Genomic DNA, 24886 nt, shown 5'->3' with positions numbered 1-24886 from the left:
TCTTTACCCCCAGATGACCAGTAATCCCATCATGTGAAACATTCAGCACCAGGTGCCTGAATTTAGATGGAACCACAATTTGGGTTACCTGGTCTCCCTGCACAATGTCAGTTGTACGGGCCCACTTCCTAAGGAGCAAACCTTCTCTAAGGAAGTAACCCGCTGGGACGCCCCCCAGCTCACTTTCTGGGCAAACTGACTCAAATAGGGGTTTAAGTATGGGATCTACTGCCTGTTCCTTAACTAGGTCCTCTCTTGAGACAGATGGCAAAGGGGTGGCAAACAGTTCCACCTGCTCTTTCCCTTTATCAGAGGTTGACTCGACCTGTGAAGGCGAGAGCTGGACTGACCCAGATTGTGCAGACTCCTCCCCACCAGCTGAGTTAGCCTTGCTCATTGCACCAGTCACAGCACAAGATGAGAAAACCTGAGGGTAGTGCATTGCACACTTATCTGGCTTTTCAGAGCAATGCGGAGATGAGGTAACCACCAAGGGTGGTAGGACATCTTTCCAAACCTTGACCCCTGCTAGATCATTTCCAAGAATAATATCTACACCTTCCATTGGCAGAGAAGGGCGCACACCCATGGCGAATTCACCTTGTACTAGGTCTGAGACTAAGGTAACTTTGTGTAAGGGTACACTCATTGGGATCAATTCTATTCCCCAAATCCAAGCTACAGTACCAGTATCAGTGCTAGCAGAAAAAGGCAAAACCCCCTCCAAAATAAAGCTCTGAGAGGCTCCAGTGTCTCTCAAAACCTTAACAGGTTTTTTAACTGCACTATCACCCAAGGAGGCAAAGCCAGTAGTGATAAATGGAGTATAACCTGTGTCTACTTCCCGGGATGGCACAAGCAATGGCTTCAACAGGGGAACAGTTGCTGATGTAGGCACAGGCGGTGATGGAGGTGATGGAGCAACCAGCCCCATAGATTGACATAGACACTACCAGAATTGTGAGCAGACTTCTGAACACCCTTATTTATTGGATACTCCCCCTTCCAATGACCCTTGTTTTTACATACATGACAAATTCGAGTAGAGTCAAATTTCCCATCAGTGCCTGGAACATTTCTGACGTGGACCTGCACTGACTCCTGAGTATTGGCAGATTTCCCATGTTTGAAATTAAAATTCTCCCTTTGACCCTCATCACCATGATAACGGCGAATTGCTGAACAACCTGGATGAGTTAACACATACTCATCAGCTAGCACCGCAGCCGCAGATGCTGTCTTTACCTTACTCTCATTAATGTATGTTGCAATGTGGTCAGGAACAGAGTTTTTGAATTGCTCCAACACAATGAGATCACACAAGTCTTCATAAGTGTACACCTGAGAGGCAGAACACTAACGTCCAAAATGGGCTATAATGGAGCGGGCAAATTCAACATGAGTTTGTCTGTGCCCTCTTTTCCAGTTACGGAACCTTTGCCTATACGCCTCAGGAACTAATTCATAAGCTTTTAACACAGCTGCCTTGACCTTAACATAATCTATGCTATCAGCGGGGCTGAGGGCAGAGTACGCTTCCTGAGCTTTCCCTATGAAGACACATTGTAACATCAGTGTTTTATCAGCGTCAGGCCATCTCCTAGACTGTGCAACACGCTCAAATAATGAAAAGAATGTGTCAGGATCTCTTTCATCAAACTTTGGGAGTAAGCGCAAGTTCCCAGCAACATCAAACGCACCACCAGATTGGCGTGGCATACCATTACCCAAAAGAGATTCATTACCCCTTCCTTCTTTTATCAGCTCCAGTTTCAACTGTTCAACCTTAAATCTCTCCCTTTCTAGAGCAATCTCTGTCTCCTTATGAAGCTTTTCTCTCTCCAAGTCTACTTTTAATCTCTCCTGCTCCAATTGAAACTGCCACTTCTCCCTCTCAATTTTTGCTCTTTCCTTCTCTAGTTCCATACACTGTTCAAACGACAGATTACTTGTATGAAATTGTGGAGATACAAAACAAACAGTTTGAGGCTCAGCAGCTTCTAAAAGCTTTGCAGACACTGCTAGGCCCTCAACAATCTTCCTCATTTAGGCTTTTTTAGGCGTGTCCTCAAAACCTGACCAGCCCAAATGTTCTGCCAAATCAACTAGGTCTGCCTTAATAAACTGCATCAAAGTACTACGTGAAGGCCGTACCATGAACTCTGCAACCATAGGATTATCATGTTTGAGCTCCATGACTGAAGAGAAACTCCTAAACTACAACCTTATAGATAAAGCAACCAGAAAGATAATCCAGCTGTGCTTCCCACCCAATGAACAATCATAAAGGACAAACAGAAAAAGGAGCTTCCCCCTAAACTGCCTACTCAAAACTAAATAACTCAACCCTAGGCTTCATGTGCATACTGGTGGTGGGTACTTATGCACCTGTATACCGCTTGCTTCAGGAAAGGCTGGCTGCCTCCACCCAAGCTACGGCAGTGCCCCTGAGACAACTGCTCTAACCACACGGATAACACACAAAAACAACAAACCATCTAAAAAAACAAGAAAACCAACGAATACCCCTAATGAGGAAGCGTTGCTTATTCCTACTGGGGAAATGACTTTAGCTCCAGTCAGCTAGCAGTGACATAACTAACAGGCAATATTCATCCCCATGATTGCACATTGGCTGTGAACAGCACTTACCGATTATCACTGTGGTGCTTCCCTGTATTTCACTTCTTCAATTTGCAACAACAAAAACATTTTTAACCAAATATTAACCAAATAAAGCATAAACCAAAAAACAATTACCGTGTGTCTCCCAACAACTGGCCCCCTGCAAAACTATGCCTCAGAATTTAAGTCTAGGGTATTTGTTTTAGACAAAACAATGTCAAATCCAAAACTACAAAAACTAGGTCCACAGTTGGACGAGCCCACATTTGTTATGACCGCTTGTTAAGTTATAACAAAAAAGGGGAGACCACACGGTAAAGAACTTGGTTAAACAATAATTTTAATTTAAATAATCAAAAAAATGCAAAAAGAGAAACTAAACAGGCCCGGCAGCTGCCATCCAGGCAGGAGTGGAGAGAACCTGAACCAGCCGTGAAGCCATGCTTTATGGCCTCCAGGTGAAGCCAATCTGCTAATGAGAGGGGAGGAGAGTTAGGCAAGGGCAAGCACAATTCAAAATGGGAGGGGCAAGGCTAGGAGAGAGAGAGAGCAAGAAGGCCACTCCCAAACGAGCAAGGAGAGAGACACACACCAACATAGGCCAGGCTATGGCCCAGAGGCCATCACAATGTCTTGACATCCGAGGCGACAGAATGCATTTACATTTCCAATATAACTGGCAACAACAGCAGAAAACATGCACACGTTGTAAACAATTTGCTGTTTGATTACTTTCTCATCGTCAATTCCATATAGGCTAATCGCAAAATGACAAGAATAGAACGAAAACTCGGACTTGCGTGAAAATTTAAATTAGTAGTGGTACAGCCACCGTTTGCTTTCCTTCGAAGTTACTGCTAGCCGAGCAGCGAAGTGTGCCCTCCAGATGCGAACCATGCACCATAAATTAGTCCATAGTCTTCCTGGTCTTTTTGTGGAATTGAAGAATGGCAGAGTAAAATTACGGCAGTCTGAAAAAGCTAAAGGGACGATTACTAGAATTAACCTGTTATTTTACCCTGACAAAAAGTGCGGAAGGTGAATTCCAGTTTGCTTTTACTGTATCACCAATGTGAATTACGCAGAACTACCGCATACCTCACATAACTGTATCAAACGTTTTGAGTCAATTACAACGGGCTAACAAAGAAAATCCGGAAGAAAATATTCAGCAACCGAATTAATCCGTTTGAATGTTTTGGTACGTAATATGCTGTCCCAGCACGAATGCTTAGCATTTTATAAAACGAATACTAAAGCAAGAAAAGAACGGAAGAGCACACGTTATAATTCCAAGACGTTGGCAGGCTATAACCAAAACTAGGACACTGCGCCGCATAACATACAAAGTTTGATTTGAAGTTATTATGAAAATAAATCGGTTTGCGGCTGCAGATTTTTAAACATGGCGGTTGAAATAAAACAAATAACACTGCAAGTAGTCGACCAATCAGAAATTTTCAGCGCTTGTGCCCCACCCCAAAGGTTCCGGTACTTTTGGAAAGTACTACCCCCCGAGCAGGAACTTTTTTGGGGGTAAAATAAAGCCCCCGGAACTAAATTTAGACCCTAGTTCCTGCGGTCAAAACGCACTGAGTTCCTCAAAAGGTTCCTAGTTCCGGGGTAAAGTTCCTGCGGTGGAAACGCGGCCCTCTCTTGCTTAATAACCTTTTATTTTAAAAGCAAACATCCAACAAAATTAAGTGAATGCTATTGTCTTAAGTGATCATGGGATAATTGACTCTGCTTCAGGTGGTACTTTGCCTCCACATCATGCATTAAAATGATATAACTCTTTGTGGATTATCCCTTATAAATAGTATCACAAATTCTCTTCTCTTTTAGGGCCCACAGAATGATGGCCAGGCTGGTGTGGAGGAGTCAGGTAAAGGAACTTTAAAGACTGTGTGTGTGTGTGTATTTGTGTATTTGTGTGGTAGTTGTAGGATGCAAGTTGTGACATCATCACATAACACACATTATATTCTCCTTAGTGTGGGTAAATGAAAGACACCATAAATACCTATCTGCATACAAAACTATTGATAAAAATGATGCCAAATTACAACTTAATTTTCAAGCCGTAGAATTAAGGGTGTGTCATATACCACAACAATAATTATCGAAAGCAGTAATGATCATTGCCACCATGTTGTGTATTGCCTTTTTAGGGGGCCAAGCAGTGAAACATTTTTCTTGTGGTTCTGTGAAAATATGGCCAATTGACAAGCTAATGAATTTGCATTGGGCATGGCTTCTCACAAAAATGATTATATTTCCAAAACTGATTGGCATAAATTTATGAAACTTGGTGTGTGTATTGGCAGTTAGATCAAGATTCCAGATTAAAGTCTGAACCTAATCAAACCACATGTTGGTTGGTTGAGGTCAAAATATAAAAAATATTCCAAAACAAAATCACTGTTGTGTCAGGCAGGTCCCTAAGCTGATGGCATAGTCAATCATCTCAGTTGGAACTTATATATGTAAAGGTAGTGTCCATTTTCATAGAGCCTCTGTGCATGCCAACTGTTGTTATGTGGCTTATACCCTTGAAATTGATGGTTGCAACTTGCAGCTATATTTAGGGATCCAAGCAGTGAATGTGCTGGAACCCTTTTGTTTTTATTGGGATACTTTTTGTTGTTGTTGTTAGTGTGGTTGCCTTAGGCAAACACACTATTATTATCCCACATATTATTATTAGTGTGGTTGCCTTAGGCAAACACACTATTATTATCCCACATATTATTATTAGTGTGGTTGCCTTAGGCAAACACACTATTATTATTGCACATATTATTTATTAGTGTGGTTGCCTTAGGCAAGCACACTATTATTATTAGTGTGGTTGCCTTAGGCAAACACACTATTATTATTGCACATATTATTAGTGTGGTTGCTTTAAGGCAACCACACTACTATTATCGCACATATTATTAGTGTGGTTGCCTTAGGCAAGCACACTATGATTATTAGTGTGGTTGCCTTAGGCAAGCACACTACTATTATCGCACATATTATTATTTTTATTTCTTTCTTTCCACCCATTTTTTGGACCGCTACTCCTCCCAGAGTTTTCACACCACATACACGTGCCATATGTCAAAATGACCGGCTTCTTTGGGAATCGTGTGCTATTACTTTGTGGAAAGTTTCGCTGCACGGTTTTTGAGAAATATTAATTTTTATGCCCAATTTTTCCCCATAGAGATGAATGGAGTAGGTGACGTCATTCATATGCGAACGGTGAAGTTACAGCATTGGTCGGCTTTGCACACGTGATGCGGTCAGCTCTACGGTCTCAGCAGCCAGGATAGGAATAGCTGAATGCGGAAGTGAAGGCGTAAAACGGTATTCCAAATGCAAAATTACAAATGAAAACGCTGTAAGCTAGCTATATCAACAAACATATGGCTTAGGCATACCCAGAAGTCCTCAATAATAATAGTATTTCACGAGATATTACGCTAATTCGTTGACGACGTTTCGTCACATGCAGCGTCTTAGAATGCTAGTGCTAACAAACAGTGAATGGCTTTAATGCGATAATGAGAGCACTTTCGGTTGACCTAAAAAAACGATATTAAAAAACCAAAAATAGACGTGCTGTTATACCTGGTTAGAAAGCTTATGCTCTCAGCTACTGAATAAACGAATTTTCAAACAAGCCAGACTTTGCGTATTTGCATGCTAGTGCTAACAAAGAGCGAATACGTTCTATGACATGATGACATAGCTTTCGGTTGACCTAAAAAGACGATATTAAAAAAACAAAAATAGACGTGCTGTTATACCTGGTTAGAAAGCTTATGCTCTCAGCTACTGAATAAACGAATTTTCGAACAAGCCAGACTTTACTAAAAAGTGCAACAACGCCGTCAACAAAACACGTGCAGCAGCTTCAGGTCCGGTCTTACTCCAGAAAAAGACGTCAGCTTGTAATACCACACATACTGCATTGAGTGCTCTGTAAGTTTGTAGTACAAACTGCCTTTATCTACACTTCATCTATCCAACAGGTGATAGAATAAGCTTTCTAACTATGTATAATATGTGACATTTAACTTCTGTAATGCCGTTTTATATTCCAGCGAGTTGGAAACTTTGGTCTCTTTATAACTGCATTGAGGCTAACAGGTAATAGACTATCCTCTGTCTATGAGTTGGTATCTAAGGTAACAGATTAAACTCTGAATTGCAGCCCAGTTAAATGTTTTTAGTTGAATGGTAAAAATGAGCTGAACTTAATGTAAAAACATCAATCAATCAAATTAATCTCCCTAGACCTGTCTTGCTTTTTAAAATGGTGCGGTCGCGCAGTGTAGATATAGGGTTTTTCCAAGACCCTCTGAACTGGCCAGCTAGCTTTGTGATTCGCCGTCACTCGTCACAGCATACCGTGAGTAAAACACTGATCTCAAGTATTGATGAAGGGTTAATTTAGCTCTGAATACGTGTGTTGCAAATGAACTCGTTGCCGTGATGTTATATCATGTATACCATACTATGTCTCTGCTCATGCTACAGAAACTGTTCACTCCGTTCAGCACTAAGTCGACTTTGCGTTGGCGGCAACCACACTTCACAATTTCTGCAGGAATTGTCTAGTTATTATTATTATTATTATTATTATTATTAGGGGGCCAAGCACTAAAGGTGCAAAGACACCCTATTGTATTCCTTAGTATTGTTATTTTGCATATGCTGTTTTTTGCAGTTTGGTCAAAACTGCCTGCCTGCCTGTCAGATTTTGCCAAACATTGCACATTGATTGAGGGGTACTCCAAATGGCAAAAATGAGCTATTTCTTTTTTTATATTCCTCTCCTGTCACTGAACAAAATATTAACCTACAGGGTCCAAGTTAAACTACGCAGTCATTCCCTGCACTTGGTATTGTACTTCCCTCTAGGGTTTTCAACACACTTATTCCTGGTTGTGGTTATACACTTTGTTGTACGTTGCTCTGGATAAGAGCGTCTGCCAAATGCCTGCAATGTAATGTAATGTAAATAGTCACTACCTTGAAAAAGTGCGTCTGGTTAGATTTTCCGTGATTTTTTTATTTTTTGAAAACCATTAAAAATGTATCTCCTCCTAGAGGCTTTGACCTATCTGCATATAACTTGGAATATAGCATCTATTCACAAATATCTAAAGAAATGTTGCTATACTTAAAAATGTGCCTGCAGAAAGCAAATTAATTTGCATGTGGGTGTGAATTCTTAACAAAAAGCAAGTAAATCCTAAACAGTTTCACAAAATGTGATGAAACTTGGTGTTATTAACAGCTATATTGTGTGGACACTATAGAGCTCGACGATATTTAGAAATGGAAAATTCACAAAAAATCAGTTTCTATTTGAACATTTGAATCTTTCTGGAGTGACTAATCACCTCTATCTGAATATGATTACATTATGTATGTATCACTGAAATATTGAATTGGTGGCCATTTTGGATTTTGTTCACATGCTACTTTCCCGCTTTCACCTGGTTGATTCAAGTGAAACTGGGCAATCTGATAGAACGTTCCTTCCAACCATGACTGAAGAAATTTTGTGCTGTTTGGCCATATATATGCTGGCGCTATAGCAGTCTTTTAAATTCCTAAGAATGAAAAATTTGTACAGTAAGTCCTGCTCCATTTGACATAGGGACCTTAAATTAATACCACAACAGCCCTCTTTTCACACACAAAAAATTTGCCTTGAGGACTCATTAGCCTACTGTGTTGTGGGGATGGCTGGTTTAAGCAGCCACACCTGCCCTGGGTCAAGCTAATTAGACCAGGCTTTTTAATGATCTAATTCTTAACCAATTATCCAACTAGCCAGGTCTAATTAGCTTGACCCAGGGCAGGTGTGGCTGCTTAAACCAGCCATCCCCACACCACACCTACCATTATACATTTACCACCATTTTAAATACATCTACACATCTATTTCCTCCTCCTGACTGATTTGAAAGGACCTTGGAATATAGCATCTACGCATGAATATTGAAAATTCCAGCTGAAAGAAACTTAAAAATGTGCCCACAGTAAGCCATTGAATTGGCATGTGGGAGTGGCTTTTTACCAAAAAGCTAATAAATCTGAAACAGTTTGACAAAAAGTGCTGACACTTCAATCCTGAGGTTAGCCCTAAACAGTGAACCACCAGGTGGCACTGGAGCTGAAATGTTTTTAAAAATTGACATTTGACATATACAACAGTCACTGCATATGATGCAAGCTTTATATGGAAATGAAATTGTTTCCCAGTTAATCTGCCTTACAAACCCTAGAGAGAAGTACCGCTCCAAGTGCAGGGAACAACCGCATAGTTCAACTTGGACCCTGAAGGATAAACTGATTAATACTAACACAAACGAGAACAGCACCAACGCAGTCTACGCAAAAATACAAGCAGTAGATAAGACGAGTGCATTAACTAAGTCACCTATGAAACATTACTCTTAAAAACTGTTGACTTTCTGTCACTTTCTATGCCTCACCTTAGGTCACCTTATGAATACATTATTCATAGCATCAATATCACAACTTTACTTCTCATCTTAAATCAACCTGAGGAAGTATTCTCAATAATTGCCATCGCTGTAAGTTGAACTAAATGCAGGCTACAGCTACAGTTCATGCACAAAGACTGTAATAAAGAGCATGCTGGTTTTTGCGTTAGTGACTCTTGACTTGGTACAACTGTGTAAAATTTGGGATCAGTCGGCCATTAGGGGGCACTATAGCATATATACAGATTTTCAAATAGCATATCATTTGCTATGGTTATGGGGAAATACTATAAATTTTATCAGTAGATGCTGATTCAACTTTTTGCAATTTTATATTTTATTAACTCATCTATAAAGTTTTTCCTTAAACACTTTATTAGCATATTGCTAGAGGGTGGCACCCAATGACCCAATTCTAAATTTGGTCATTGGTGGATATTTGGGATTTTGCCTCATCTCACACACCTTCACATGGTACTACTTTACTAGTGGTTATGTCACAATATGGCCGAAGACCCCTCTTTACAATAAATTTACATCATGGACCCAATAGTCTAGCATTATGGATTTCCCGCCATTTTGAAGAAATTTTTAAAACTCAATGGAATTGGAACTCAATTTGCAGGAAACCTGAATTATAGTACAGTATGTTCTTGGGAAATATCTTTAAAATGTATATAAACAAAGTTGCTTTGTTTAAAAACATTCTCACAGTAATCCAATGAATTTGCATGTGGGTGTGGCTCTTTACCAAGAGACTACTAAATCCCAGACAGTTAGACATGAAACATGGTAAGTCTATTTACAGCTGCATCCTGAGGTCAGCCCTTAATAATTAGCCTGATATGTATCATACACATCACATCATTGCCCATGTCCCATCAACCATGAACGTGTGAATACACAAACAAAAAACCTTCGCCCGTCACCCTCACGGGATCTTGGCAAAAACAATAAGCTAAAATAAAATAACAAAGACAAAATAAATAAAATCATACGAGCGCTTTTCAGCCTTTTTCTCTGGTCTATACTTGCTTTCTCTCACCGTCGTGGGGGATCCTGGTCTCAGACGCCTACTGTGGAAAGAAGCACACTTTTCAATCCTGGACTGATTCGTAACAACATCCAGGTGTGTGCCTGCTTAACCAGTATGCGTGGTCCTCTACTTGTCCTGAATTCCTCCCGCAAACCGAGCCCTGCCACACCAGTCTTTTAGCCACTAAATGGACTGCATTTATATAGCCACTAGAGTGGTGAAAGCCAGAATAAGATCCTGTTATCCTGTTTCCAAACAAAGCAAGGATGGCTGAGAGTTCTAAGAGCTTGTCAATAATTATACAGAGTGTATCATATAGTGTTTGCTGAAAATGATGGCATTGGGCAGCCCAACAACATGTGAATCAGGGTAGTTTGGTCTTCCTTACAGTGATCGCATATGGGGCTGACTGTAGGTTGGGTAGCAACTGGGATAACTTTACCTTAGTCCAATGCTGCCTATGAAAAATGTTAAACTGCATGATGGTATGCCTCATGCAGACTGAGGACAAATGCATTCTCTCCAGCATCTGTGACGACATGGATTCCGCAATCTGTACCAACAAATCCCCCTGCCACTGAATTTTAAATGAGTTCAGAGTGTCCCTGTTTTTACTCATTATTAAGGTATATAAAAGGCCTGTATTACTTCTATAACAAAATTTTATTTCATTTATTGAGTCTAGGAGTGAGTCTAGGGACTGTGAACGGCACCGGTCTTTGTCTGAGAATGAGAAACTGCGAATTTGTTCATATCTAAAAAAAAACATTGAATATTGAATTTCTGTGCAATTTGATCGAAGGAGGCAAAAATGCAGTTTATAAACATGTCCTTATTAGGACCCTTCTAGGGGTTAAGGGTGCAATATTTAAAATGATGTTTGGCACCAGGAGATGTAACTAAATATATAAGCCTTCTTGTGAGAACAATGAGAGACACATACGGCGGACTACGATGAAAGGGATTTTACTGTGATGGTGGTAGGGTTATTTACAAGTATTTTTACTTGTAAATAACCAATTTTTATTTTGTCCAATCTGTTTTCTGGTTTTATGATGTACAAAATGTGAGCATGCGCTATATCTTTCTCAAAATGTCAGCCGTCCGGAAACAATACAAAGTGCGTGAAGCAGACATTAAAGGTCTGTTTTTTTCAATCTGGGTCTTATTTTTGTAATATTTTTCAATCCTATTGGTTCTGATAGTATTTTATGTAACCACTTCATTGTCAAGTTTTGGTTTTTAGACGTTTTTTCCCCCGATGCCAGTAGCTTCAATGTAGCGTGGGGAATATCGAGATACAGGTTCAGTGTACGTTCTCCACTGATTATCAAATGATAAAGTCAGGTAGTTGCGAAGAGAAACTAGCAAAGAATGCACTGTCATCCCAGTTACAGGCATAAACACTGGGGTAAGTAAAGTATGGAGGACTAAATGTGCCAAAATGAAATAAGTAATTCAATATGGAAATATATAAATATATATATAAATTAAAAATGTAATTGTTCATAATGAAATAAATACTTCATTTTATTTCAAAATAATTAAATAATTGTCACCTCATGATTGTTCTTTTCACAATAACGTGATTATATTTTATTTCATAATAACATGTTGTATTTCCGAATGGTTTTTTTCATTTCATAATGAAACTTCCAAATGACATTTCCAAATGGAGTTTTTATTTCCGAACTCTCTTTTTCATTTCATAATGAGACTTTTCAAAATGGTAAGACCTCGTGTCAATCAACACAAGCAGGGAGTAATCACTCGCAGACATTGGTTACTCACGCATTCAGGCAAAAGCAGCTGCACTGCAAATATCAGTCTGCATGTTAAAATTATAGATAGTAAGCCCTACTGCTATAGCTATTGATGTACAAGTCGCTCCACGCACGTCCATTCCCAACATAGGGTGCAAACAGGGCTGGACTGGCATTTTTGGCCCAGACCGGCCCACCACAATCGGTCGGACACCACCCACCAGTACACCATCCTTGCGGTCCCCTTAAATATGCGTACCTACTGTACTATTCCCCCAAACCACTACAAAGCTGAGTAGTAAGTGCCGTGGACAAGTGTACCAGTGCAAGTGGACCAGTGTACTCACTTGCTCTTGACTGACTCCCTGGTGATCAGAGGTGACCGTGGAGTACACAATCTCCATACTCAAGTAGAAGTACAAGTAATTGTCAAAGAAAAAGCTCTGCTAGAGTATCATTTCAAATTATTTAATACAATTTAAGTATACAAATATGTATAAAGTATACAAGTAAGTCAGAATGTTGCCTGTGAACTGTTTGCCACCAATGGACAACAAAGATCTCCTCGAACAAGGCAACCTTTAAAAGAGTGAGAGGGGGGACAGAGAGAGAAAGGGGAGGATGATAATTGATTGAGTTAAATGACCACAGTACCGGTATCTTTAATCTAGAACAATGTAGATAGTTGCATGTATTGTATACTTACTTATTGGAAAAGGCTGCATGGCCTTCTGAACACCCTCAACAACAATGGACAATGAACCACACAAGTGAGGGCATCCTGAGGGAAGGGGGGGGAGGAATAATGAGTCACATGATCACATTATCTTCAGTCTAAAAAGCTGCTACATTATTATGAATAAGTTTATAATAATATTCATTGTTTGACCAACTGTTTGACCTAATATGAGCTTTGTTATACGGGTGCAAAAAACCTCTTTTACATATCAGAACAACGCACCAATTTGTCACCACGAGTGTCTTCCAGCACTCCCATCAGATACCAGCGGAGATAGCAAGAGCACCGGGGTCTACATGGATTACCATACCGAGGGGAAGGCTTCGAAAACGGCAGAGAGAACAGAGACAGAAGCGAGGATGCCGGGCCGGTATCCGAGAAAGACTAAGGAGAGCCCCTCACAGACCACCGCTGCCTAGCCTGTTCCTTGCCAATGCCAGGTCGCTTCCCAACAAAATGGACGAGTTGAGACTAGGCTTAACATCGCGGACACCCATTCGGGATAGTTGCGTGATGATTATCGCCGAAACTTGGCTTAATTCAGGAGTCCCAGGCGCAGCTATTGAGCTAGCAGGCCGTTCAACCCACCACAGCGACAGAAACAAGGACTCTGGTAAGAGCTGTGGAGGTGGCCTGTGTATTTATGTAAACAATGACTGGTGTACAAACGCTGCCATTATTGACAAACACTGTTCACCTGATTTGGAGTTTTTGGCATTAAAGTGCAGACCGCAACGCAGCCTTCAGATCTGGTGATAGAGAACAGTACAGTGCTGCCAGACACAACCTGAAGAAAGGCATCAAATGTGCTAAGGCCGCATACAAGACAAAGATTGAGGAACATTTCACCAACAGGGACCCAATACGTATGTGGCAGGGCATCCAGCACATCACAAATTACAGGGGGAACCAAAACCCACCCACGGTCAACAAAGCCTCGCTGGCAGAGGAACTAAACTGCTTCTTTGCCCGCTTTAAGACAAAAGGGTTAGACAATGTAGCTACAACCCCACCCCCAACCCCACCAGATATCACCAACCATGTACTTATACTACAGACACAGGAGGTAAGGCAAATTCTCAGCACTGTGAATGCTAAGAAGGCTGCGGGGCCTGATGAGATCCTGGGAAGAGTGCACCCATCAGCTTGCGGAGGTGTTTACTGACATTTTCAACCTGTCCCTGTCCCAGGCTATTGTACCTGCCTGTTTGAAATCAGCCATAATCGTGCCAGTGCCCAAACAGACTAATATCAGCTGTCTGAATGACTACAGACTAGTGGCACTCATACCCATCATAGCAAAGTGCTTTGAAAGGTTGGTTTTAAAGCACATCATACCCCTCCCCCTAGACCAGCATCAGTAGGCTTACAGGGAAAACAGATCCACAGCGGATGCCGTCGCCACGGCTCTCCACACGATACTGACCCACCTTGAACAGAAGGGGACATGTGAGGATGCTTTTTATAGACTATAGCTCTGTACGGGGCCTGATGAGATCCTGGGAAGAGTGCGCCCATCAGCTTGCGGAGGTGTTTACTGACATTTTCAACCTGTCCCTGTCCCAGGCTATTGTACCTGCCTGTCTGAAATCAGCCATAATCATGCCAGTGCCCAAACAGACTAATATCAGCTGTCTGAATGACTACAGACTAGTGGCACTCATACCCATCATAGCAAAGTGCTTTGAAAGGTTGGTTTTAAAGCACATCATACCCCTCCCCCTAGACCAGCATCAGTAGGCTTACAGGGAAAACAGATCCACGGCGGATGCCGTCGCCACGGCTCTCCACACGATACTGACCCACCTTGAACAGAAGGGGACATGTGAGGATGCTTTTTATAGACTATAGCTCTGTACTTAACACTATTGTCCCCAGCAGGTTGGTGTGCATGTGGATCAAGGACTTCCTATCCAACCGCCCACAGTCAGTCAGACTCGGTCCCCACCGCTCCCCAAGTCTGACCCTCAGCGCCGGCGCACCACAAGGCTGCGTGCTGAGTCCCCTCCTCTATTCCCTTTATACATATGACTGTATCCCCACACACCCCTCAAACACAATCATTCAATTTGCAGATGACACAACAGTGGTGGGAATGATGTCAGTCTTCAGAGACGAAGTCTCCAAACTGACAGAATGGTGTACAGAAAACAACCTATCACTGAACACCAAAAAAACTAAAGAACTCATCATAGACTTCAGGAGACACTGTGAGGACCTCTCTCCTCTATACATCAAAGGAGAAGAAGTGGAGAGAGTTTCCAGTTTCAAGTTTTTAGGAAGCCACATCACAGAGGACTTCACATGGACAACCAACACCACTGCTCTGGTCAAAAAGGCTCAACAGCGGCTCTACTTTCTAAGGACACTTAAGAAAACCAACCTGTCCGGGGAGCTGCTTGTGTCCTTTTACCACTGCTCTGTAGAGAGTGTACTGACATACTGTATTACAGCATGGTATGCTAACTGTTCAGCAGCAGACAGGAGAGCTCTCCAGAGAGTCATAAACACAGTTCAGAAAATAATTGGACTCCCCCTGCCCTCTCTGCAAGACACCTTCAGAGAGGGCCTCAGCAGAGCCAACAGCATTCTGAAGGACGCAACTCACCCCTACCAGCATCTCTTCTCTCTGTTGCCATCCGGAAGGCGCTACAGGGCCTTAAAGGCACGCACCTCCAGGCTCAAAAACAGTTTTTATCCCAGAGCCATCACTGAACTAAACTCCATAAAACACTGACCCCCTATCACCACCCCCCCAACATCATCATAGCACTCCACACCACAGGACTAACACTGACATGATGACATTGATGTGCAATAAATGACGTGCAATAATAAGCTACTATGTGCACTTTCTTTTTTTATTACCTTTTTATCCTTTTTTTATTATGTATCTGTCTTGGCAGTGCTCGTGTGTGTGTGTGTGGAATGTTAGATGAAACCGTTTTTATGCACAGCACAGCCATTTTCGTTGTATGGAAATGTACAATGACAATAAAGGCATTCTATTCTATTCTACAGTTCATGCACCTACCACGTGAAGGTGCATGCTCAATGGACAGCAGCACCAAACAATTTTAACTTACTGTAGGTGGAGAGCTACCCCACAGATAGAAATAACAGTAATCCATACATATATATCCTAATAGTTACCACCATACCTGGCTGAAAATAAACATAGGACAACTTTGTTTTCTGATGTTGGAAATGAAAATGTTTTTTTCCCCTGTAGGCTAATACATAAGCAGGCATACATTTTAGCACAGTAGAGCTACAGGTGTTGTATATTATATAGCCTTTTCGCACATCTTTATCAAGGGAACCCTTAGCCTAATAATTTTAATAATATTACAATGATACGATATGGACCTAGGTCACTCACAGCAATGTGGGCTTAGCCAACATGATGCTGACAAAATAACGTTAACTAGTTAACGTTAGAATAGTCAGCCAAAGTTGAGACTGCATTAGGGAACTATGCTAGCTACAAAAACTTATGCTGCACTATTTGACATTGACTGAGTGACCACCAGCAGTAGGTGACGGTCTCACTTTATGATAGCATTACGATTATGTTATCTTATTATCATCAACATTAATTGAATTAATCATCATCATCGTCATCATGGCATGGTACACACACTACCTCCCTTCTCTCTCCCTGCGAGTCCCTGTTAATCATGAAGCTACTCCATGCTTACCGCTTCAACTACACTCTCGTCTTGCTCCTGCTCACTCTGTCCCTCGGCCCTGTAATGCTCACTCTGTCCCTCCCCGGCTTCGCTGTCACACACCTGCTCCTCTGCCTGCTCCTCTGCCTGGCAGTGGTCATGGCCAGCCCCCTGTCCTCCCTCAAGTTCCACCTGTTGCTGCACAATGGTGGGTACTGTAGATGTTGAAGCTACTGCAGCCCCTACAGCAAACATGTCTGTTATTTTTGCACATTTGGTGGCATCCGCCTCTAGATTTTATATTTTATTTTGGCCCGCAACTTCTCCACACCCCCTTGCACTTTTGTTTAGGCATTTTGACGCCCTCACCCATCCACAGATTTTTGGCTCTAAGCCACGGCATCTGACACGAGAAACAGAGAGGACAGAGGGGGAGGGGTGTGGCATAGTAAGAGATGTGATTGGACCAGCTCAGTGTCAGTATAGAAAATGAACCAATGGGCCGTTGTCCCTGCTTTATGGGCCGGTCGTTGGCCAAAAAATTATTTAATTTTTTTAATTAAAAATGATAAATTAAATTATATCGGCCCCAAGGTGCGTCGGCCCACCGGGAAAATGCCCTACTTGCCGAGTAGGGTTGGTGAATTATCTTCATGGCTGTCTCCCAGAACACAAACAGAACATAGTTTTAACTAGTGACTAGCAAATGGAAGTGCCTTTATTTAGATCCAACACTCAACCATTTGCTTGATTGTTTTTTCATAACTATTATTAGCACGTTAACTAGATAACACCAGCTAGGAACATCGTTGATTAAGAACCCTACTGTTTGGTAGCTAGCCAGCTAGCAGGACTAATGCCACTAGCCACCCAACTCACAGTTCCCGGCCAGCAGTGCTAGACTCCCTTATTACTGTCTCTTCGAATGCTGACAGAAGCTAGAAAGCTAGTTTTAACTAGCTACATGCCAGTGAAGTTATTTTCATCCAGCGTTCAAACATTTCCTTAACTTTTTTTTCATTATTCAGCTGGCATTTTCTAGTTAAGAACACCTCCAATGAATAACCTATTGCTTACTATCACACCTAGCTAGCAAGCCAGCGGAGTAAATGCCACTATAACCACCCCACTCACAATTCCAGCCAGCAGGACTGTCTCCGCACTAACCGAAGCTAGAAAGCTAGTTTCAGCTAGCTGCTTAGCACATGACACTGCCGTTGTTTTGATCCAGCGCTCAAACATTTCCTTAACTTTTTATTCATTATTCAGCTTACGTTAGCGAGTTAAAATGGTTTTCACCCATTTAGTGCAAAACAGAACATCCCACTGCCCAAAAATAACCCTGAAAATGGTTTTCTTGTCATGTACTGAAAACATCTTCATCATACAGTTAGTAGATGCATTACCTTGCCCCTCCAGTCTGAATATTATGTTATAGCATTGAAACAAGCACAAACTAACTACTAGCCCAGATTCCACCTATTCACTCAGCCGCTGCTCAGAACATGACCAAGTAATCGTTCGCAAAAGATTACGCAATCAGTGGGCTGGTCGAGCCCCGCTGGTTTTGATTGACAGGAAATCATGTCATTATGAAATGAAAAAGGGCGTTTGGAAATGCATGTTATTATAAAATAAAATATGATAACTTTATTGTGAAAAAATAATGAACTGTGAATTATTTTATTATTTAAAGATAAAATGAAGTATTTATTTAATTATTTACCTATTTTTATATTTATTTGTATATTTATTTATATAATTCTACATTTATTCATTTAATTATTTATTTCATTTTTGCACATTTAGTCCACCATAGTAAAGCAACAAATATTTATTTTCTTACATCAGCTACAGAGCTTTACAGGAAAAACCATTACATTTGCTTTATATTATAGCATACCTTGCTATAAACCAAATAAAGATGACATTAAAATGTCATGTTGCCTAGGTATTGACATTATTAAAAGGTACCGATAGCATGTGGACCAATAATTTCCCATTTTTCAAATGGCTTGTTTGATTTAAGCTAGACCTTTCTACATGTGTCAAGCAAAAAAGGTCATCTTTCACTTGCAAAGTAAGTTTTTACCTTGAAACTGGTTGTGAGATAAGTTTCTCTTGTTACTGTTTTTTCGAAAAGACACCCTAACAGGAAATGTACTGAGGCCTACATGGCCCTGAGAGATGACATCAACCATCTTTAAATGGTAAAAAGATGGTTGATATCATCCCTCAACATCCCAATTTTGGGACAAGCAAAAAAGCGTAAAAAACCCAATATTCCAAATAGTCCGTCTGATGGTGTTTCAGAACACCTGTGGATTGTTAGAAATGTGTGTGCCCAGATTGTTAGCCTGGTTTCTAGTTAATATAGACCTCTGTGGGTGTTTGTGACATTGATCTGAAATAATTGAAATGAGGGTGATGTATATGTTATTACTTAACACCCATGGTAGTGATAGTATGGGTGTTCATGAAGATTGTTGACATGATTGCGAATGTGGAGATAATTGTGATGATTCATGGTAAATATCTGCTGATGGTTTCAGACCTGGAGAGGAAGCTGAATGAGGCAGAGACGGAGAAATTTAACATCAAGCAGATGAAGGACCTATTTGAGCAGAAAGCAGCCCAGCTGGCCACCGAGATAGCGGGCAAGTAAAATCTCTATTACTGACCCTTCACTTTATGAGATAACTCGGATCACTGATCTGAAATCAGTAGGGAATGATGAAGTAATCTGGAAATGCAGCACCAGAGGTGCCAACTACTACATTTTGTCTATAACAGCTAAAGTTTTGAACCCCTGCTATGTGACTATGAATTCTGATAGTGAATTAAAGCTTAAATAAATCTGCCTCTAATTGATTGTTTTAAAATTAACTCTGATGTGAACAAAGTGCATGCCCTAATTGACTTCCCAAAAGAAATGTATGGTAACATGACGTGCAGAGTTGTGAAAAACTGAATTTGAATATCTTTAGCCTAGGTGTATAATAAACTATAATTGAAAGTAATAACACATTCTAAAGATTTTGTGTTGTATGAGCTACTTTTGTTCAGTTCACCTATCTATAAAACCAGCATCAGAGTTGACTGAGCTATTGGGATGGCAGGTATTGTGAGGAAGGGGGGAGTGTCGGAGCACCACACACAACTGTACAGGGACTCAAAAAGCTTATCACCGAGGTGATAAGCCACAGAGGCTAGAGGAAACGAGGAAGGGGAAAAATAAAACAGAATGACCGGAGTGAAAACTCAAACTCCCTGTCAAGCCTTAAAAAATGGCCAGACCGAAAACAACCCTGTAAAAACAAGGGCGAGAAACAGAGAACAAAAACACTTAGTCACAGCTCAGACCCGAAACAAAACAAAAAAAGAAAACTTGGGGTCAAAAACCGGGAGACCCAAGAACCTAAGGCGCAGCTTAGGAAAAAGAAAAGGTAAAGCCCTAACGGTCTGCCGGCACGAAGCCCAGAAACACAGACCGAAATACAAACCTTCTAAGGGGAGAGAATAGAAGGCTTTTAAACAGGCTCTGAATTACCTTACCAGCTCAATGTGGACGTAAGTTGACACTGAAGCAAGGACTGAAAGTCAGACAGTGTCTTAAATACCCTTGCACGACGCAGGTGGCCGAAATCACGGCATAGGGAGGAATAAATGGAAACAGGTGCATCTAATGAGGTCGTAATCAGGCCGGGAGGCCCTCAAGCGGCCAAAGACGACAGGTATGCCTTCCTGCCAAGTTACACCATGGCGGAGCGGCATGCTCCATACCTATGCAGCACCGAGAGTTTGGCAATTTTCAGGGTTTCCTACAGAAATAACCACAATGACCAAATTCACAAACAACTTCACTTGTCCGCTCAATAAAGCCCCAAACTTAGAGGATTTTGCATTTTCTCCTTCTTCTTTTTTTGCCTGCCTGATTATATCATCACAATGTTTCAAGCCCACAAACAGTATGTCTCCTCATTAGACTTGAACTACACCAGCTAATAACAACAATACATTTATCCATCCATCCATCCATCCATTCTCTAAACCATTTAATCCAGGTCAGGGTTGCGGTGGCAAAGGGGCAAGCAGAGCAGCCCAGACGTCCCTCTCCCCAGCAACTCCGACTAAGTCATCCCGGTGGATCCCCAGGCGATCCCAGGCCAGCCTTTGATCCCAGGCTAGCATTTGGTTCATTGTGAAGGTTTTCTTGCTGGCTAGGCCATATGAAACTAAAACCTGGCTTGAATTACAGTTGAATTGAGTTAAACTAGTCCCTAATGTCAAAACATGTCATCCTGCATTTCCACTCCTTTAGACATCTTCATTCCATTTATATTTGGGCTTGTGCTTACTGGGCTACCTTCTTTAAAAGCATGAGCAAATGACGGCATTAACCTCTTAGTGCAAAGCCCCTAGTGGTCGGAATGCTGGCATGCCGAGATTACTGAACTCAGACATTCAGTGCTACTGCAACCAAAGTATAAGTTAAAAACAGAAACGCTTTGTTTTAGTTTCATTAATATATGTAACATTTCATTTAACAAGCACCCCCTCCCTGCGGTCTCATCTGCAACTACACCCCCCACCCATGACATAATGGACAATATTGTCTATCTGGGCATTCATAAAAATATTCTTTCACCACTCAAAAATCATATTCCGTCATAGCAAAACGATAAACCCGACAATAGCCCTAAGATATCCCTATACAGCAGTGAAAACGCTGCTCACTGAATAACGAAGTAAATGAGACAAGTTTTCAAAAATGATACCATGTCATTCTACAGTCAGTATTTGGGTCTAAATATTGAATATATGGTTGTACACGTAGAGTTGTCCCTTTTGAGACGGAGTGGTCATATATTGTCTTGGACAATCTGTTTGTGAAATATACACACATTTGTGACGCCTTACCTTCCAAAATAGCTGTGCGTAATACCACACGTGTTGTTTACTCCGTTGTCGCCCTTTTTAGTACTGTCTGGCTTGATTGGCAGTTCATTTGCTCAGTAGATGAGAGTATAAGCTTTCTAATGATGTATAACATGTCTAATTTTGTTTTTGGAATAGCGTTTTATAGGTCAGCGTAACCGAAAGTTTTCTTATCATCACATTCACTTACGCATTCACTCTGTGGTAGCAGTAAAAGACGAAACGTTGTGAACGATTTCTTGGAAAATACTATTATTATTGAGGACGTCTGGGCATAGCTAAGCCATATGTTTGCTGATAGACCTAGCTGACATTGTTTTCTGGAGTAAGACCGAAGCGGATAGAACTAATTGATTTACTGTCTCTGTCTCTATCTACTGAACACAGATAACATTTCATCATCCCTATGTAAGTATAATAAATATTAAAATATTTTGGATATTTATGTTAAATTGAAAAATGAAATTGAGTGTCTTCAAATATGTTAGTGGCATTTTATAATGAGGATATTTCACACTGTAATGTAAGCGTTGACATTACAGTGATGACAGGAGAGTTGGAACATTGCCAAAATGTGGTGGACGGTTGAAAATTGTTTTCATGTTGTCCCATCTCCATACAAGAATACATACGAGAGTACAGAGTATAGAAATACATACAAGAGTTAATTATTACACATTTAGGTACTGTACTGCATTGTGTGACAATATTTTTGCATTATTTTTTAATCTGATATCAATGTTTCATCTTAAACCTTCATAAGGGTCTCGTTTATATGCTTTATAATGGACAAAAAGCATTTCATTTATTTTTGGAGAGATTTTGGATATGTTACTGGAACCCTCGCTATTTTAGACCACTGTACTGATGGAAAGCTTGTAATTCCCATTTGAAAATTGATGCAACAGTGAGTTTCTTGAGTCAAAACACTTGATTTGTAGTGAAATATGTGAATACGTTGTGATTTCAGCAATGCATAATTTTGACATTTTGGGTAGATTTGGAGACGCTGGGTACACTGCTTAGTTTTTGCTTCATAGATCTTTAGTATTTCTACATATCCACCCTTAGGTTTTATGAACTTGTGGTCAAGAAGTTTTTGATTCAGGACATGTATAGTTTAACCTGCTGTATATATACAATATCTCAGTATTGCATTGCAAAATAAAAAAGAATTTTTTTATTTTTTGCATAGACAGTTGCATTTGTGGCACTTTATTTCTTCCAAAATTATGAATATAAACTATTCTAAATTAGTATTTTAAATGGTACAAATGTCTTGCTTCATTTAAGCCATTTTTTAAGTCTCTGTGGTGTTCACATCTGGAGTTATAAAGCCTTTAATAGGGTACCCCCTAAATGGGCAAGGATTGGCCAGATTTGGCATATGCGCTAAGGGGTTAAAGAACATCTTATTGTCATGGGTTTGGGGTGCAGTTCCGTTTTTTGGCCCACCGGCCTGATTATTACCTTATTGGATGCACCTGTTCCCAATTATTCCTCCCTATGCCGTGATTTCGGCCACCTGCGTAAGGCAAGGCTATTTAACCCTCTGGGGTCGAGAGCTCCGCCGGCGGAGCTCGACAAGATTAAATTAACTTTCGTTTCTATTTGGATGATTAACTTCACGTGCTGTTATCATACAGACGCAACAAAAACATTGACAGAAACCTTAGAATCGCGACTTTCCAATGCGCCCATTGGCAAATAATATGAATTGTTTTAAAAGTTTTAAATTTGATCAATTAGACCATGTATGCTTTGTTAAACTTTACTCATTACTATGTGAATTTCGCTCAGCAGGAAGTCCGCCCAAATCGCATTCACATGTTAACAACATTATAATTACTCTCCATAGAAGGAGACTAAAGGAGGGGCGATGCGAGATCCATGTGAGAAATGCCAAGTCTGCGAAAGCGGGATAGAATGTCAAAGTGTCGCCTAATTCACTTCTTTTGAGGTGAACATTTCGTTTAATTTTGGAAAATGGTCCGTCCGGAAGCCGACACTGACAAAGAGCGGTGTCATTTCGAACAGCGAACCGATCCAGCTGAGGATCAACTTCATGCGTAAGTATATTTCTTATGATCATATTGGTAAATATGTGTACTGTATTGCAACGTATCTGTGTGTTTGTAGGAATATCCAGCAATATGCGCGTTTGTAAATTCCCACACTACGAACGATTTGAACTATTGCATCTCAAAATTATAGGCTAGGCTCTCTGCGTCTGGTTGTGTTAGAAGTATCAGGTAGACTGTATGTTTTTCGATCATATTCGTAATAAATAGCTCATGCCTGGCGTGTAGTGGCGTGGCTAGGATTCTAAAACTGATGTCCTTGCACATTCGATATTAGCATACTCTAAGTAAGTTCGGGAAATAGCAATAAAATAACCACTTAGCTAAACAGACCTAGCCTACTTCAGATTGAGGCATTGTTATTGATGAGTTGCGTGTAGTTTAGTTGGAATATCAGTGTTTATTTAGTTTAGCTAATGTTGTTTCGTTGATAGCTTGCATTATTTGTAAATGTGTGCTGTATTACATTCTCTGTGTGTTTGTAGGAATATTCACTAAAATGCGCGCTTGTACATTCCCACACTACGAACGATTCTAACCATTGCTTCTCAAAATTATAGGCTACCTCTCTGCGTCTGGTTGTGTTTGTTTGGTTCTTTGTTTGTATATGATGTCACATTTCATAAATTTTGTTTTCATTAGTTAGTGGTTTGTCCCTTTTTTGTAAAGCACATTTAATTTTCACCTGTTGAAGGAAATGTGCTATATAAATAAAGTTTGATTTGATTTCACATTTCCTAACAATTTTGTTTTTATTATATTTGCAGAGATGTTGATCAGGAAACACAGCCTAGTTCACCACTAGCTAAGAGGCCAGGCAGGCGTTGCAAGAGTACACCAGTCTCATCTCATCTTCCATGCAGTTTACTTCAATAAATGTTCTAAAATCAAAAGATGTCTTTGTTTCTGTCTTCTAAATGGCTCACTGAGTCTTTGTCTTAGTGGTGGGGAGGTATGTGGCCAGGTGTGAATAGCCTACTTACCTGGCAGGTATTCCTACCCAATGCATATTCATTACAGAAAGGCCATTTGCCCTCCCATTCTCACCTGGTGTTGAAAAATAGTAGTCACAACACTAACTTTTAACAATTTATTTTATATTTCTCATTGGATTTGCTAAAATATTTTGTCATCTTTTGATACCCAAGACCTTGAAGAACACATTTCTGTGACCAAAAGTCTTAGTCACAATTGTTTAGTGTGTTTTATTACAACATTCCTGTGCATGTTCAAAACTACTGTTTACAGTTTGTGTGTTTTTAGAGCAGTTTACAATCCACACATGATTATGACCTACTTACTGCTGCCATATTATTGTAGCTGAGTCTGTGCTGAAAACAAAGATATGAAACACTTTGGAATCACTGTATATAAAGTTGATGAAATTTACACAAATGTCAGAGCATCGCACAATCACCGGTGTGCCTCATTTTACCCTTAGACCCCAGAGGGTTAAGACTCTGTCTGACCTTCAGTCCTTGCTTCAGTGTCAACTTACGTTCTCATTGAGCCGGTAAGGTA

General features: G+C 40.6%; 1 protein-coding gene and 1 long non-coding RNA gene across 8 annotated transcripts in view; both read left to right on the top strand.

Annotated features, from left to right (window-relative positions):
* eea1 (early endosome antigen 1) overlaps positions 1-24886 on the top strand; it is a 278859-nt gene that overhangs the window by 83832 nt on the left and 170141 nt on the right. For all 7 annotated transcript variants that reach the window (XM_064341907.1, XM_064341909.1, XM_064341904.1 and 4 more), the window contains 2 exons: positions 4471-4510; positions 18899-19003. In XM_064341907.1, the coding sequence (XP_064197977.1) occupies positions 4471-4510; positions 18899-19003 (145 nt within the window). The remainder of the gene's footprint in view (positions 1-4470; positions 4511-18898; positions 19004-24886) is intronic.
* Positions 19011-24258, top strand: LOC135258501 (uncharacterized). The gene is made up of 2 exons (XR_010331008.1): positions 19011-23353; positions 24133-24258. It is a non-coding gene; the product is annotated as an uncharacterized LOC135258501 (long non-coding RNA).

The sequence above is a fragment of the Anguilla rostrata genome, chromosome 7 (assembly GCF_018555375.3).
Source record: "Anguilla rostrata isolate EN2019 chromosome 7, ASM1855537v3, whole genome shotgun sequence".
NCBI classification, from domain to species: domain Eukaryota; kingdom Metazoa; phylum Chordata; class Actinopteri; order Anguilliformes; family Anguillidae; genus Anguilla; species Anguilla rostrata.
Note: the sequence above shows the minus strand (reverse complement) of the source record. Positions and strands in the feature narration are given on the sequence as shown.